This window comes from Megalops cyprinoides, chromosome 18, assembly GCF_013368585.1.
Source record: "Megalops cyprinoides isolate fMegCyp1 chromosome 18, fMegCyp1.pri, whole genome shotgun sequence".
Classification (NCBI taxonomy): Eukaryota; Metazoa; Chordata; class Actinopteri; order Elopiformes; family Megalopidae; genus Megalops; species Megalops cyprinoides.
The window spans coordinates 18,557,058-18,574,549 of NC_050600.1; the positions used below are offsets into that span (position 1 = coordinate 18,557,058).

The 17,492-nt window shown below is 42.0% G+C and overlaps 1 protein-coding gene across 1 annotated transcript in view; it reads right to left on the minus strand.

Annotated features, from left to right (window-relative positions):
- Window positions 1-3,442: 3,442 nt before the first annotated feature.
- LOC118793486 (mineralocorticoid receptor-like) overlaps window positions 3,443-17,492 on the minus strand; it is an 82,775-nt gene continuing 68,725 nt past the window's right edge. Inside the window, exons 6-9 of the mRNA XM_036551697.1 lie at window positions 16,968-17,112; window positions 13,132-13,262; window positions 6,576-6,733; window positions 3,443-4,703 (exon numbers count right to left, since the gene is read on the minus strand). Of these exons, the coding sequence (XP_036407590.1) occupies window positions 4,548-4,703; window positions 6,576-6,733; window positions 13,132-13,262; window positions 16,968-17,112 (590 nt within the window). The 3' untranslated portion in view covers window positions 3,443-4,547. The remainder of the gene's footprint in view (window positions 4,704-6,575; window positions 6,734-13,131; window positions 13,263-16,967; window positions 17,113-17,492) is intronic.

Genomic DNA, 17,492 nt, shown 5'->3' on the forward strand with positions numbered 1-17,492 from the left:
TGACTCCCTAAAACTGTGTCCAGTTCACAAATCTTACCGGAATTTCTTCCATGTATAATAAATTGGAGTGACATGTTGATACTTTGTTTTCAGGTAACGCTGGCTAACAGATCAGGACTAGCATTTGATATAGCAGAGGTTGTCATATTTTTTTTCAAGCTCTGGGATGACTGGCATTTGGATGGTGAGTCAGGACCAGATTATGAAGATCATATTCAACACATTCTACATGAACACTGCTGAAGCCTGGTAAACTGTGATATATATTTGTCATGTTACTGTTAGTTTTTTCTTTTATAAATAGAATTTTAGTTCATGTCTATAATTAAATTGTATATAGTATTACAGTATATATATAATATTTCATTAAAGAAAGTGGTCACCCAGATATCTAGTTTTTATAATTATTTTTATTCAGCCCTGTCCTTCAAACATCTGAACAATCTGAGAACCAAGGAATCAACCTGGTGTGGCCTGAGTATCCACTTCTGAGATGAAAGGATATTTTCATAATACTAAACCATGAAGTAAATTTTTTTTGATAGTAGGTCAGTTCTTAACATCTAATGGGGAAGTCTGTCAGTTCTTCGTATTGATCAAAGATGGACGGATTAGGTCTGTAATGTTTCATATTTTTACATTATTGTGTTGAAATTTCATCACATAGCTGCATCATTAGTGCAAGTGATTTGCATGTCATGTGAAATTATACTTCTTAAAACTTTTTTGGTGTGGCTGTGGATGTTTTTTTGCTTTTATCATGGGATCAAGAATGACCCCAGTTGGGGGTGCATGTAAAATATGTCCGTCGCTTGAGGGTTAAACTGATGATTACAAGGAGGAATTGTCTGCAGATTGTGTTGGAGGCATAGTTTCACTGCTCTACCAACAGTTGAGGGTCAGCTGACAGGAACATTATATAAATATATATGTTTCTGTCAGCTGACCCTCAACTGTATATACCGTATGTGTTATGTATCTCAGCTCCCATTTCAAATTACTGCAACTAGAAGAGGATTCTGGAGGAACAGGAATGATGGTAGACTCCCACATGTTTTCACCGCACAGATAACACCAATTGTCTCACCCGTCAAGCTCGTTTCCACTGCTTTAACACACCGAATATTTCAGTTCAATTATCAAGTGTCCTCATTATCTCCGGTTTGACAATTCATAATTCCATTATAATGCAGTTTTAAGTCAAATTATATAATATGGTGGTGTGGTAACGTGATCTGTCTGAGCCTGAATTCTTACAGGAATACTAATTTTTTTTTATATGTGTGTTTGATTTAGAATAGAAATCCAGGTGTTAATTGGTATGTATGTGCGAATGTACATCATATGTGTATATACACACACACATAAATGCCAATTAAAACCTGGAATTTTATTCAAAGCCAGATGTCTCGCTAGAAGAAACAGGCCAGAATACAGGTGAACCTAGTGGTCTGTATGCTGTTCAGGGTCTTTACAGATCAGACGGAAAAATCAATGTGAACTGTGACTTCAAAAGTCCCCTTTGGAAAAAATGTATCTGCATGAAGACAGAATGGTTTTACATTTATTATTTTTAGTTTGTTTTGTAAAGGCCAGGGGGACCTTGAGAGCAGAAAAGCTAACCCATATGCATGTTCAAGGCCAATCCTTCCCCTGGCAGTACAATTTTGCTAACCAAGGAGCAGACACCTTACCTGCCTTACCTGTAAGCTTGCTGTTTACAATAGTGTGTGATTGAATCATACAATTTTAAGAGGTCTGATTTCTGAATGCTGATGAAAGAGTAAAGTACCACAAAGTGATGGCAAAGGATGTCTTCTGAGTGAAGGCATTCTATGACATCCACTTAGTAGAACTGCAAAGTTTTATTATTTTCTTTTCCTTGACGGACACAGGATAAAATGTAAAAAGTACTAAAAAAAAAAGCTGTTCACATTAACCTAAAGTGAATGAACTCTCCTCCCTTCAGTTAATCTTACCTTCAGCTACCTTCACCTGCCTCACGATGCTAAGAAAAGAACATTCACTCTCTCGTTCTCATTGGCTTGTCTTGGGACTGTGATCACTATTGGATGTCATCATAATTTGCAGGAGCCACACAGACTACAAGTGTTCCAACAAGACAGTGTTAGAGTAGAAATGCTTTATGCTAATCAATGAAATTATTCACTGTGGTTATTTACAACAGATACTGAAAAATGGTAAATAATATATGATAAAGGCACAGCTTTCCCTTCGTGAACACACTGTAAACGTCTCTTCAGTAAGCATGCATAAACATTTCACTTTACATATAAAATCTTTTTTTAGACAAAGTACTTAAATATTTTTTCCTCCAACAAAATAGAAATCTTTCAAAAATACTTTCCCATTCTTCCTATGAACCATTAAACAATTAGTATCATTTATTTTGTTTATATGTTTATAAACAAAAACAAGTCCTTACAGCTTATTTCAGGTCCTTCACAATATTTTACACAGCAATATACAGAACAGCAAAAGATTGCAAAAATAATTTGTAAAAGCCTGGAAATTTCTTCTTTTAAAATTCTTTCATGTTATTATTTTGTAGTTTGCTGTAACATACCTTTCCATCGCAGGGCCAGTTGAATTAATTGCAAAGTGCCATATTGTTAGATGGGACTATAGAGCAACTACCCAAAGTGAAAAGAACATTTTGAAACAATAAAGCAATACTAATGCCCCAAGTGTCACAGTTAATCCTCTGTGTAAAATCTAAGGTAGACAGTAGGAAGTCCATTATCCTTTTCTGAGAGTAAGAAACCGCCCTCAAAATGAGAATCTACGATTAGCTCTTGGAAGCCGAAAGACCACGACTCAGGTTCCATACTGCGAGTCGGACACACAATCACGTAACGGGTTACATCTCACCCACTGTGAACTGCTGTTTGCTTGAGCCTGGTGATCTGTCACTAATGATATAAAAGGGAAAAGAAAGCCTTAAATGGTTCAACGAACAAGACGTACGTTCTGATTTGGCCGCGTGAAAACAGGGCTGTGACACGGGAAAGCAGCTCACAAAGTGTGTCCAATATACCAACATCAGAGATCACGTTTATGATGTACTGCTGGATTCTTCTGTACAAATTCATAATATGACTTTTTTTTTGATTTGTTTTGTTTGGTATGAAGTAATGCCATTTACAGGTAAATTGAAATATATATATATTTCAGTGTTGACTGAAACTGATTACATAGGTTCCACTTTATTTTAAGGTTCCTTCAAATAACATGTGTTTGTGAATCTCAGTATTCTACCAAATGACAATCTGTACATGTGCAGCTACCAGAAAGGTCTGCAGGTATTTTGTATATGCTGTAAGAATAAAAAGCACCTCGTTATAAAATGTTTTTAGATCTAGTTTAAAAAACGTTACAATACATACATAGAAATGTTTCACAATTTTTTGTTTTTGCTGGAACCTTGAAATAAAGTTACTGTAAGTATCTGCTGCTTCCACAAAGCTGGTTTTAACTGAATGGATTATCAGACTATAAAATGAACACAACTACTTGGCTCTAATAAGTAGGTACATAAATCGTGGCAAAGGCTATGTATAAATCAGTTACACACATGTCATGAGACAAAAAACAAGTTTGTATTGTATTGCAAGTGGATCTAAATTGCACCTGTTTTTCTACGTGACTACTGAAGTACTGAAAAATGTGTAACATACAAGCATATCTGAATGACTTGCAGCTCCACACTGCGGCTAAATGTACATCAGGGAACACAATGCATCTGACCACAACATGTTCCACCTGTTTTTACTTGCCCACATCACTTTTGCAAGTGCCTCCTTTTGTTTTCGGATTCTGTTGCTTAGTATAGATTATATATTTCTACATTTTGCATATCAGTAAAAGCTTGATTGTTGTTGAATAATAACAGATTCATGCACATGTGTGTAGCGTAATACATACAGACCAGAAATTTAGGCTTACTTTAAAAACATCAGTCTATACCAGTTTTGAACACAACAGTCTGTTGCTTAACTTGTAAAGCCCTTAGAAAATGCTCACACATACATGTGTCCACCCTTATAAATAGCCTATATTTTCTCCTACACAGAAACAAAATGTGTTGTGTTGTGTTGAATCACTGCAGGACTGCCTCTGAAAACAATATACTGCAAAGCAAAGTAAGTGTTGGTTTTCTCTAGTAGTAATTGTTATATAAAAGCCACAGTTATCAATTTCAGTTTCCAGGGAGAGGTAAGCGATTTAGCGTATTTGTGTGTGCGACTGCGAGTGTGTGATCGAAAACAAAATGTCTGTATGGCTTCATATCCATTAAAAAAAAAACATTTTCATTGTCTTTGGGGGCAGGATGCTCTGTCACATGACACAAGTCCTTTTCAGTGCATTGTCCTCCGAGACGTTCCTCCGGATTGGCTCACCTGCTGACGGGCGGCAGCGATACCCAATGAGCGAGCCTCCCTCTTTCTCAACTCGTCTGGGGGCGCACTGGCGCCGGCGACTTTAAGGCAAAGTCCTTCCTCCTCTGTTGAGGCTCCGGTCTGGTGTCACTTCTTGTGAAAGTAGAGTGTGTGGGTCAAGCCCGACTCCACCTTTGGTAGCTGGTCGCTAATAATCTCCACCAGCATCTCCGGGAACTCCACCTTCAGGGCCTGGGACTCACGGAAGGTGTAGAAGCAGAAGTCCAGAAGATCTCCCACCAGCTGCAGAAGAAAGATCAGCCATGATATTCTGAGTGAAAACAGAGTTTAAAATAATACATTTCAGGAAGTTCAAAATAAAACCCAGGGTGACTACTATGTCTGATGCACCAAGCTTTCATCATCAGGCAACACCGTGTGCTTTTGGTACATCTGACTAGTTTTCCTGTGGGGTTAAGTTCCAAATATGTACTGACTCTTTCCAGGGAAGTACTAATCAGTGTCAGTGTTATATGTTAAGACTACTGATACTAATAATTCTTCTCAGTACAAGCCTAAAACCCTTCATTGATGGCTGTAAGATTTTTAGAGAAGCCATTACATCACGTGATTACAAAAACAATACACAGACACGATAGATTTGCGACAAAGTCAACCCTTCTTCCCAGCCTTTCACAACAGGTAAAATATTGACTTAGAGAACATCATTTAGAGGATTAAAGCAGGGACAGTGCTGAAAAGTTATTTTGTACAAATAAAGTTTCATATTAAAGCCAGACTATTGAAATGAGTCACATAGAGAAGTGGTGCAGTGAACAGGGAGCTCTGGATTTTCACTAATAGGATATCTGATCATATTAGTATTCTTGGAACATCATTTGAAGAAAAAAGTAAAATGAGTCCATTCACAAGCTTCTGAGAAAGCTATTTGTAGTTGAATCTGTGAGCAGATGACAGATGAGCCTTAGACTTGAGTCTAGGCATCACCACACAGATCACTTTGAACAAAACCAAATCCCCCCCTCTATACCTCAGCTGATGTGTGGTGAGCATGGTGGTGCAAAAAGGCTGATTCACGTGGGTGCTGGTTGAGGTGAAGCCCCACCCAACACGTATACACACCCTTTCATGATTCAGAGAAGGTGATATATAAATGCAATCAAGTGTTTAGTGACTGAAAACATCATAGGAATGTGATGTTTTCAGTCACTAAACAAGTGATGTGTGAATAAACTTATGGCTAACAATGGTGACAATGGCTTACCAATGAGAGGAGTTAATGAATGGGAGGAGTTACTGATTAACTCAACCACTGCGCCCCCTGTAGGTGACTCTTGGAATCCATTAAATTTATGAACTGAATGGCCTTTAGCCACCTCAACGCTAATATGTATACTTGTATATTCAATTGCAGTGAGAATTACAGGGTACTCACTCAGATGCACTTGGTGCTTGTTCTCATTGTCAGTTAAAACTGTAATTTGGGAAGTCTTACATAATTTGTCCCACCTTGCTTTTGTAGGGGGCTTTGATTGCTTTCATACATTTTGATCACACAACATTAGATGCCCACACTCCACTCAAGGACAAAGTAATGACTGCAGCCTCTTTATTCTTCCTGAATTAGCCTTTGCAATCACCCACATACTCATCTGGGCAAAAAGTATGATTTAAAGTGAGAGCTTTCTTACTCAGAAACTTAGCAGAGTGTCCATGTGTCTCACTGACCTCAGGTCAGTCGTGTGTCTAATGAGGATAATTAAACCCACAGTGCAGTCTTCATGGCAGACCTCTGTAACCCATCCTCTCAGCGCTCAGCAGGACTCATTATACAGTACAGGCTAGCGTGAGAGGATGCGGAAACGAGGCTACAGATGCAATTAAAACTGACCAGTGGAAACCCGACAACATTCTGTGTGCAGATTCAGACTCCCCTGATCTTCCTTCTGCAGCCTCCATGTCAGTCTGCGTCATGCCCATCTGCTTCAGATCGGGCCGGTATCGTACTTAACGCAAAGGTGGGGGCTGTTCCTTTTTGTCTTTTCAATCCATAACTTTCAATGTTTCAGTGAAATTGTGCATGTGAAAGGGTAGCCTGTGACACACTGCGCTCTCATGAGTTTCTCAGAGTGACTGTCATGGCCTGATACTCACGTCATGCATGGCGTCCAGTAGTTTGGTCAGCTGGTAGAACCGCGGCCAGGTCTGCCCGGAGTTGTTGGTGGCGTTCCCCACCGACCTCCGCAGTTCTTTGATGTAGTTCATCCTCATCTCCTCAAACACGGCCTGGTTCTTCAGCCCATCCTTGGGAACTGTGAAGTTAAAAACACGCATACAAGACCAGTGATTATCACCATGCCATTACTGCCATGAAGTGTGATATGGTATATAAGAATATGATGTGATTTATAGGAATTTATTGGAACATGTACATGCCTTTAAGGTGTGTTACAAGCTTTCCATTCAGAGTAGCTCATACCACTTTAATACTCCCGACTCTCATTCACTGAAGTTCAGCTAAACAAAATGTGTCAAGGTTTTCAACTGAAATGAATAGTATGTGAATTCCCACTAAAGAGGCTTGGTGTGTTTAACCTGTAACCTGGGTTTGGAGTCCTAAACTTTTGGAACAATATAAGTACAGTCTGGCATTGCTCAGCCAATCACAACAGACAAAGGCAAGGACCACTTAGCTGACGTTTTCAGTGCCACTTGGGTCATCTGGCGCAAGACAAGAATCCAGTTAAAACCAACCAGGGTAATGAGAGTGGCCCTGACACAGGAGTGATGTCATAAATGTGTTACCATACCCACAAAAGTGTCCCTCTGTAATCTTTCCTTCTGTTATATTTCAGATGTTATTCAACTACAGACGCTCGTCTGACGCTTATGGCGAAAAACACCTTCCTATTTGTTCTCCCCATCTCATCCGTGCAGTACTGCATTGTCACACTGACAGCCTAATAACGTCCAAGTTCCAATCGCGTGTGTCAACATGTTATGGCACCGAAGAAACAGTTTGGCATGTCTTTGTGTCCGGGACATGGTGTACAAACCGAAAACAATTAATGTCTCCGCGCGGGCTGGGTGGTCTGCCGTTTCGTTCTGTGGATTCAAAAAAACCTCACGGACAATTATCCCTGTCAGTTCGCATCACGTCCTCGCGGGGGGAAGACGCCGAGGCAGACGGCGCGCCCCCGTACCCGGTGCGGACGGCGGCGAGGGGGCACTGAGTCAGGAAGGCCCCAGGACAGGGACAGGGGCGTCGCAATCTGGGTCCCATCGGGCCGTTTGACGGAGGACGGCTGAACGTCCAACACGTTTCGCGCCTTTTGTTGGGCTCTCGGTGACCCACATAACTGTCATTAGGCAGCAGATGAGGGGAAAGTGGGCAATTATGTCCCGGTAATTGGTGTCATGCCATGGCCGTGTATTTTTCCACAGGTTCACGGACATTGCAACTGCATTTGGCTGAACACAGCCAACAACAGGCAGAGAAGCTTGCCACCCCGCTCTGAGGCCTGTCATCAACAATAGACTTAAGAATTCAAAATGAACAAAAACACTTTCTTAAAATATAATTTTTTTGTTACTTGCTAAAATGAGTTTGACTGTCACTGAGATTAATATAAAATGTTTTGCAAACATAAAAGGCAACATGAATAGATTTACTGGTCAATTATGAACTAACCACAAAGCAGGAGGGCTAAACAGCCCTCACAAAAAGTGAATTCCTGAATATGGTCTGTCTCACAGGATATTATTGTAGCGCTTGTTGCTAAACAGTTTTAAGACACTCAGAACCACCTTAAAAATGGTAGCTTGGATGTTACAGGACTGTACAAATATCCTGCTTTCAGCCAGGCTACTAGCTAATGCTTTAGTGTTTTGGCCTTAACTCAAAAGGACAAAAAAACAAAAGACTTTAGGGCTCAAAAAAGGAAAAACAAAGACTTATGTACAAGTATTAGGGCATATCAAGAGTGTCTGTAAGTTCACTCATGAAACAAGACTGTGATCAAGAAAACCAAGGTGATACAACGTAAACATACACACAGCCTGTTTTCTCAAGTGCTGGACAGAAAGCAGCGTGTTAAAGAGAAAAATCCACATCCTGTTTGCTGGTCCAGATGAAGATCCACCTTGGACCTGAATGTTTTTTTGTGCGGCTCCAAGATAAATTGGTATTGGAGGCAAACAATGTACAGATTTATGGCTCTTTAATACAGTAATATCAAGCCAACGGTTCCTGATATGGTGTCCCATGTGAGAGTCTCAAAAACACTGGGTCAGGAACAACCTGTCCTTCAGTGCATGGAGCCCCTCCGTGCACACTCCTGTGTTCCAGAACAATCCCCTGCCTCGGCACAGCCACCTTCTAATGACCCCTCCTTCCAGCACCCCCAGCCAAGTAAACATCCACCACACCCCACGGCGTTCCACGTCCCCTGCCCAAGCCGCTGCCTCCGAGAGGGGAAGCAAGGAGCTGCCCAGCCTGGGACACACTTCTCTAGGGCCCAGTCTGAACCCGGGGGCCGTTTATAGGAAATCTGGCATGTGATTTAATGCTGACAAATTGCGCAGACATTCCCAGTGTTTAATAGGCCAAAACATCCTGTGAGTCACAGGAAGATGCAGCTTCCCTCAAATGAGAGCGCTATTGTATTTCCCTCCAGATGGAGCTGCGTCCAGGAAATGGGTCCGGCTATAAATAACACCTGTTTAGCCAGGATGAAAAAAAATATATGTATGTCATAAAACACTTGTTTGTACCATCTAATTGACAACTAACCATTAACAACAAACACTGAGAGGGAGTCGCGCTGCAGCTGGACTGCGGAGTTTCGCTTCTGAGCGTTTCCATGGCAACTGCAATCAATCTAAACTCCCCGGGGGGTGTTACAACAAGGGAAAGCCTCTCAGAGCGAAGGGCTTCAGAGAACTTCTCAAACGGACAAGAAAAGGGTCTTTCACTCTAAGCGCCCACTGTATGAATTCAGCCACTCTCTCATGCTGCCGTCTCCCTTGACCTGTTTGACATCGCTCAGATTGTTGAGCCCAAAACTTATTTTTTTTCTTGTCATAAAACCACATTACATTATTGATATTTAGCAGATGTTCTTAACTAGAGTGACTTACATGAAGTTGAAGTTGAAGTTTTTACATGTTATCCTTTTATACAGCTGGATATTTACTGAGGCAATTCTGGGTTAAGTACATTTCCCAAGGGTATAGCAGCACTTCCCCAGGAAGAAATCAAACCAGCAACCTTTCAGTTACAAGCCCTGCTCCTTACCACTATATTACACTGCCGCAAAACAAAAACAAAACACAATCTAACTAGAAGTACAGTCATATTGTTGCAAACAAACAATAGGTTACTTTGACGTTAAATTTAAAATGTATTTTCATGTATTATCCTTCAGTCATGGCGCAGTGCCCTCTGTAACTGACAGCGAGGATGCTGGGTCTCTCTGCGCACACAGGACAAAGCCCAGTGTTATTATGCAGAATATGAAACGTGCCCCTCTCATCAGACGCCCTGTACAGCGCACCAGGGACACTGCGTCCAGCAGGAGCGGCGCTGGATGACGTGCCTGGGAGACAGCCTCTCTGAATTCCGCCTGTTTAATATGTGCGGCTTGATGTCTTGGAAATGGAGAGTGGGCCAGTCAATGCCTCGTCACTAACAAGGCCACGGGAGCCAGCTCTGTCTGGCTCTGGCATTATTCTTTAAACATGGCCCGTTTGAACAAAAAAACATTCCTCTCCTTTTTTGTTGTGAGCGTTTTGAAGTAACGGAAGTTTGAAGTGTGAGCAACTGTGATCTGTGCGTTAATGTATTCATCCCGTGTGGACACGCTTCTGAGGAAGTCTGAACAGCACATTGCAAGTTTGAATCCTGAGGGAACTCTCCAAGTCCTCTACCCATTACATAACATTACATTGCATTACATTTCCCTTATCATATGCACTTACCTAGAGCGACTGACATAGCTTACTATTTTTACATGATATCTATTAATACAGCTAGATATTTACTGGGGAAGATCCTTAACTGAGCTTAAAAGGTATATAAACACCTTTGAAATGCAGATATTAAGTAAACATGTAAGCTATGTCTGCCACCCAGGATAGAGGGTCCTGCTGTAACAATGAATATTTTAATTCAAACATAATCAGTATTGAGCTTTAATTCAGTATCCCACTTTTCACAGATGCAAACATGGCATAGAAGCATCTGGAATGAATGCTGACATGCAGTAGCCTGCAAAGCGTCACAGTTTAGCCAAACATATGCAGACTGAGTATACAAGCATGACACAACCCTTTATATTGTGTACAAAAGCATTAGTTATCCTGAACTGTTTTCACTCTTTGGCTACAAGTCCACGCAGCAACATCGGTTTTCACTACACACAGTCTGAAATCTGACAGCATCCTCTACATCTCAATAGACCGTCATGAGTGCTGACTCCTGTCACTGCTTATGAAGCTTTATGACGCCAGGCCATTGCTCTCTAAGCAGACGCTGAGCGGTTTATTTACTCTTTTTTTCCCTCCCCTTACCCTTCAAAATTCAGCCTGTTTGAAGGAAGTCAAGAAAAACACTAGCTGTTGGAGGAGTGCCCGGAGTTTGACTTGACTTATTGAGCACAGCGGGGGCTCTTTGGAGAGGCTCCAGAGGGCGGCCCATGGAGCAGCAGCAGCAGGACGGACCTGCTAGACTCCCTCGGCCGCACCAATCCGAGGACGACTCTGTGTAACATATGGGCAAGGCACAACAATGTCTCTGCCTCAACACAGTCCAAACTCCGCTTGTCTTCTTTTTTTTTCGTTTACTAATACATGGGAAATTTAACTTTGTTCCCAGGCATAGCAGAAAAGGCCCTCGAGGACAATCTATAGCTGTAACAGAATTAATATGAACGCAATGTGTTGATATGTCTGGAGGATGTGCTGTGTTGCCTTCTCCTGCAACAGTGCTGTTTGGAAAATGAAAATATTTGATTGAGGGGGAGGGACATATCTGTCAGATAGATTCTGGCTGGCCTCCAGATGAATTTAACAGGGGAAATGAAATAACGATTTGTTTGATAAATATCCATCACGTAGCCAGCTAACAGTGATAAGTCATCTCAGATGACAAAGAGCACTCCTGGTTCCTCCCAAAAGGAAAATAAATCACACTTATCAGAAACTAATCACAATATAATTAATGACTGAAAAGACTACAAATATACAGATTTGTTTGGGAGCAGCCATTTCCAAGAGCAGTACAGTGAGAGATTAAAAAGCTGGGCTGTTTCGTTTTTTGGCTCGGAGCATGCTGGGAAATCACCCCCCCCCCCCCCCCCCCCCCCCCCACCCCCTCACCCCTTGCAGCAGGAGAGCGTCTCCCGTACCAAGGTCCTGACAAAACCAATAAATACTTCCACATATCAAGTTGTGTTGAAACAGACAGGGCCTGGACCACCTCTCCCTCTCCGCGGATCTCTCTCGGCGCTGGCCACGTCAGGTCCTGCCCCCCCCCGCCTCCCACCTCCGAGCTGGCCGACTCGCTTCTTCCCACAGTTATTTACTATCGCACAGAAAAGACCAGAAGCAGAACAGCTCATGGAATCACGGCCCTCTAGACGCCTTTTAATGCGCTGAGTTCTGCCGGTAATATTGCATGACCCAAATCGACATCCAGTTCGACAGCAATACATCCAACTCTATTTAGGTCTGCTGAGCGCTGCACATTCTTCAGTGCTGTTTGATGAAGCGCTCTATACAGTCGAGTTACGCAAGTTACTCGGCTGAACACAAGTGCTCGGAGACGTGCTGTAAATAAAACATTACAAAAATATTGTTACTGAAGCAAACTTCTGGTTCGCGCTTGTTCGTATTTCAAAAAATACCACAGCTGAATGTGTTCTTTCAGGTTTCCTGCCTGGCCCGTGTGATGACCCCCGCTGGATTGTATTAAATGGCAGGTGATTTGCTGTAAACGATGAAATAAACACAGGAACTCAAGCCATCTGAATTTTTGACCTTTTACTCGTATATGATAATCAATCCTCTCCTTTGAGAAGGAACTTCTGTAAATAAACAGATGATAAAACAAGACCTTTGCCAGAGCCAGACTGTTCTCAAGCGGTTTCTGTGTTTGATGCGTACTTTTTACTGCATCGCTATGGCTGCACATATCTGCCTCAACATAACAAATTACATTAATGGGCAACTTTTACAATTTGTAGAAAGATTCATACTGTTTCTAATCCTATTTCTATAACATTTCTAGAATGATAATACTAACTAAACTACTAAACTAAATTTACCAGAACTACTACTACTAATAATACTAATCAACATTGATGCTGATGATGATGATGATGATGATGATGATGATGATGATATTAATCATCATTATTACCACTACCATCATCATCATCACATCTCTTTATATTGTACATTTATTTTGCTATTTAGTTTATTCCTTTACATGTCTTCCTTTAGATAAATCCCTTGACAGAAGGATAATCCTTGGCTGGTCATTCGCCACTCCATGGACTAGACTACAATCTCACACCAACAAAAATAAATCTCTGAAATCTCACCAATCACAAGTCACTATCCACACTGCACATGGAGGGAGTGTTCGTCATGACAATGGAACACAGCGACACAGAGGATCTCGCGTGATGTCACTGAGGGGGCGACTGACCTGTGCTGAGGAGCAGCAGGACCTTCATGGCCAGGAACTCCTCGTGGGTCAGCTGCAGACGCACAAACTCCTGGCTCACCTGCCTCATGCCCACGCACAGCTCGTACATGGCTGACTGTTGCATGCGCTCCCTGGGGAGACGAGAGGACCGGGGATAACCGCGTTAAACAGAGTACTTATGAACATGTTCAGCACAAGCAGAGCCCTGGTTATGACCACAGTCTACACAGGTACAGTAGCTTATAACTGCACTAAAATCAGGGTGAAGACTCGCATTGAGAACAGACAGAAGGAGGTTAATAACCCTGTTAAAAAGAGGGAGAAGACGGTTATAACCACAGTCTGCACAGTAACATAAGAGTGTGTAGTTTGTTCTTTTAAAAGGCTGACTAGGTATAAGAAGTTGATCTGTAATTCTGATATGGGAATAGTCTATTTGCTGCCTCATGGGTATTGTCTCATACCTTCAGCCAATGTATAGATCCCTGAAGTTGGGAATCTGCATTCTATTATAAAGGCTTTGGTAGTCATGCTCCTGCATTTTACTCGTCATATTTACCATCAGGACTTTCAAATTGCATTTAAAAGTTAGAGAATGTGATCAGTGCTTTTGGGAAAGTATTCTCACTGTAGGTTTTATGTTGGTCATAGAATCAAACAAATATAAGCTTTGTGGTCTGGCTGGCAGCTGAACAAGCTTGCATCTAAGACTAAACCTTATTGTTACATAAGCCAAGAAATTCCCCCTCCTTCGCTGTAAACAGTAAGGCCCCGGGATCTGTGCTACTACACTGCACAAACTTAATTTTGTGCACATGTTCTAATTACAGGAAAATCGCTGTTCAGAGTTGAAGTAATCCCATTAGTTTACAATTCTCTTCTCCAGGGGTGTTGTGGATGAAATTGGGTAATTATGTTGCACAGATTTCTTTATTTATTTAGAATATTTGTTCTAAATAAATACATATTTGTTGGAGAAAATTCATTCAGAATTCATTTCCAGAATAGATCAAAACGAAGGTGATTATTTCTTTATTCATGGAGCAGACTCCCTTGTCCAGGGCCACTTACAAGGCTTATAGCTCTGCACATAAACCATTTCATACTGAAGCTGTACAGGCTGCGAACCTTCCTGGGGCAGCCCAAGTAAATGCCCCATCTGAAGTGAACCTGCAACCTCAGGGAAAAAACCCAAAAAACTTGACCCTTGTGTTTTCTGAAATGAAACCCATTATTTAACATCATGACTTTGCTCTGTACAATGATGCTAAGATTAAAGTATATATTATTTCATTCAAGCAGACAAAAAGATCTAATGCTTATACTGCACATTCTTGATACTATTTAATCAGGGGTATGAAATATATGGAAGACAATTTACATGCAGTCCTTACACAAGCTTCCCCAAAGAGTACAAAATTAATTATTTTCCTGTCTGAAACCCTTGAGGATGACGACTTGCAGCAGTTCCACTTTTAACATCTTTTATGCAGCATGACTTTTTACCAGAACAACTGAGGTCAGGTAGCATTCTCCAGGGTACAAGAGCGCTTATGCACCTGGGACTTGAACCCGAGACCTAAAGGGCAGAGGGTTCAGCGCTCAGATTGCATGGGGCCCCGGTTTAACTGAACTTACTGGCTGAGAGCAGCGGTTGGTGAATGTCAGTGAACGCGACCAACCGATTAATTTGCCGCATTCACGCTCTTTTCCCCTGCTCTATTACTGACCTCCTGCTCGGAGGAGGAGATCAGCGCGAGGCTCCGACAGGACTTTGATCAGCCGCGATCAATAACGCTAAGTGAATGTGTGCACCGTGAACACTGGGGTCGGCCTGCTAGACTGCTCGTAATGAGGACAGGCACAGTCCTCCCGTTCAACCCATCTCCAGTGCACTCTCTCCCTGACTTTGAATAATGGCGCTTTAACGGAAAGCAGACAACTTTTTTTGGACTCCGGTGCAATATTTCTTCTTTATTTGCTCTGACCACTGAACCCTTAATGTTGTGGAGGAAGTTGGGGGAAAAAAATTAAGTAAAAATACAACCAACATCTGAGCACCATAAAGCAGGACTTTGTCTTTTCTCCAGGGCAGTACTGTATTGAGAGGAGTGTTTCAATGACACACTTTCAGCCTTTGTTGCAGTGATGGTGTCATTGCTGTGGATGCCAGCATGTGCTGTGAGTGTACACATACTGCGTCCCTGGACACTAGATCAGTTTCAGCCTTTTTCCCACTGCGGCCAACAGTCAATCTAAGCACAGCACTCCTTGCCCCTAACTCTCCAGTTATGAATTTCAGCATGAGTGTGTCTTTTTTTCCCCTCGATGTTTTCACAAGATCGTGTGTCTGGGCAGTCACTGAAAGCGGTGAGAATTACTGCGCGAGCATCAAACGCTCGCTTAGCTGTGCTGCTCGAAGCTAAAGCTGCGGCATGCTCGGTGGTCATGCTGAACGGGGGCCAGGGACCTGGAACTCCATGGCGTGAGAGTGGAGGCACTGACGTCCGCCCGCAGGTCCCCATGGCTACAGCGTGGTCACGATGGCTATGATTTGGAAGGGGCCTGATTCTGGGGGGAGGGGGGTAACTCTTTGCACAGCTCACGGACAAACGCTGCTACAGGGTGTAGCGGACTGAACACCTCGCTGTTGCTGTTGACAGCAGCATTTGAATCCAGACAACAGTAAAACTGGCAGGGCTCCAGTAACGTATTTGAAGGTGACCATGCTCTCAGAAAGGAAATACTATCACCATGTACACAGCTATGTTACCACATACAATAACTGTCACAATACAATACAATAACAAATTACAAAACAGGACGCAATCTTGCCCCTTGAGAAACAAGGGGCACCAAGATGTCTCAACAGCAATAAAAAAAAATTCACTTTGATCTGCAGATGATTGCTTTTCACTTTTGTTGAAATGTGTAGCGGTGGTGTAGCATAGAGGCTGAGGAGCAGGAAACTGAAAAGTTGCTGGTTCAATTCCCCGCTGGAGCACTGCTGCTAGGTACAGTACTTAGGGTACTTAACCCACAAATGCCTCAGTAAATATCCAGCTATATAAATGGATAACACTGTAAAAAACTGTAACCAATGTAAGTTGCTCTGGATAGGAGCGTCTGCTAAATGCTAATAATGCAATGTATTGCTATGAGTCACCTGCAGGGGTCACTCTCTCCTCTTGCCTCCACCTCTATTATTAACCCAGTATGGGTGGGACAGTATCAAAGCTCCAGAGTTTCTGCAACTTCTCTCAATGATGCTTTACACTTTGTTTTCATATTCAAATGCTCTTGCAGCAGATTATCAGTCTATTATATCACTTTTCAAATTTTCACTGATATGCCTTTTTTACTTGGCAAAAACAAAATATAATGTACCAGTAGCAGTTATGTCCGTGGTGCCTAGGGAGAGTGGGACAATAAAACCTTACAAGAAAGAACACAAACAGCACATATTCTAAAGTATTTGTTTGTGAAAAAGTGATTTATATAACCAATAAAAGCAATCATAAAATGCAGGGGGAAAGAGTAAGGGGGGGATTGCAAGATTAGTCTGAGATGGGGGTGAATGGTTGGGTCGGGGGAGGTCATACAGCACTGATATGGTTTGGCATTATGAAACTCTTATTGAGCCAATGTGTCATGTTTGAGGAGCCATTGCAAAGCAGTGTAGCAAGACTCAGTTAAGACCAATCAGCCTGTTAGGGTGACATCATTGCTATAGGCGAGAAAACTTAGTCAGAGGGAACTCAGATATTTAGCATGATTATATTAAGCTCATTTACACACATGTAATGTAGCAATTGCTACTGTGCAATGTAACTCACTCGTTGAAAACCAGATCTGGTGCGAAGTAGAGCATCTGGCCGTTGGTGTGTTTGTAGGACCTCCAGCTGAGGGCAAAGGACGACAGGCACATCCAGGAGTACTGAATGAGAGTGATTTGGTCCTCGATTGGCAGGTTCCTGAAACCTGGAGGCAAACAGAGCAGCTGTGAACAGCATGCTGGGAACAGGAAGAGCATGGCACAAGGAAGTCCCGCTGGATGACGTTACCATGACAACCACAGACACAAAAAACACCCCTGCAACAGTCACATCAGTGACTGAGTCCTTATTTGATGATGCATTGCAACAGTTAAATGAAGTTATACAAGGAACTTTTATATGAAATGAAAAAAAAATCATAAAATCAAGATTTATTTTTCCAGGTGATGCAATATGTAAAGTTTCAGACAATTACTGTAAGAGATAATATAACTGAAATTCAATTATAAACAGGATGAATAATCACATCCAGTAGGATCACCAATAATTCCACAGGTTTACACAGATTCCCAACATCAACAATGA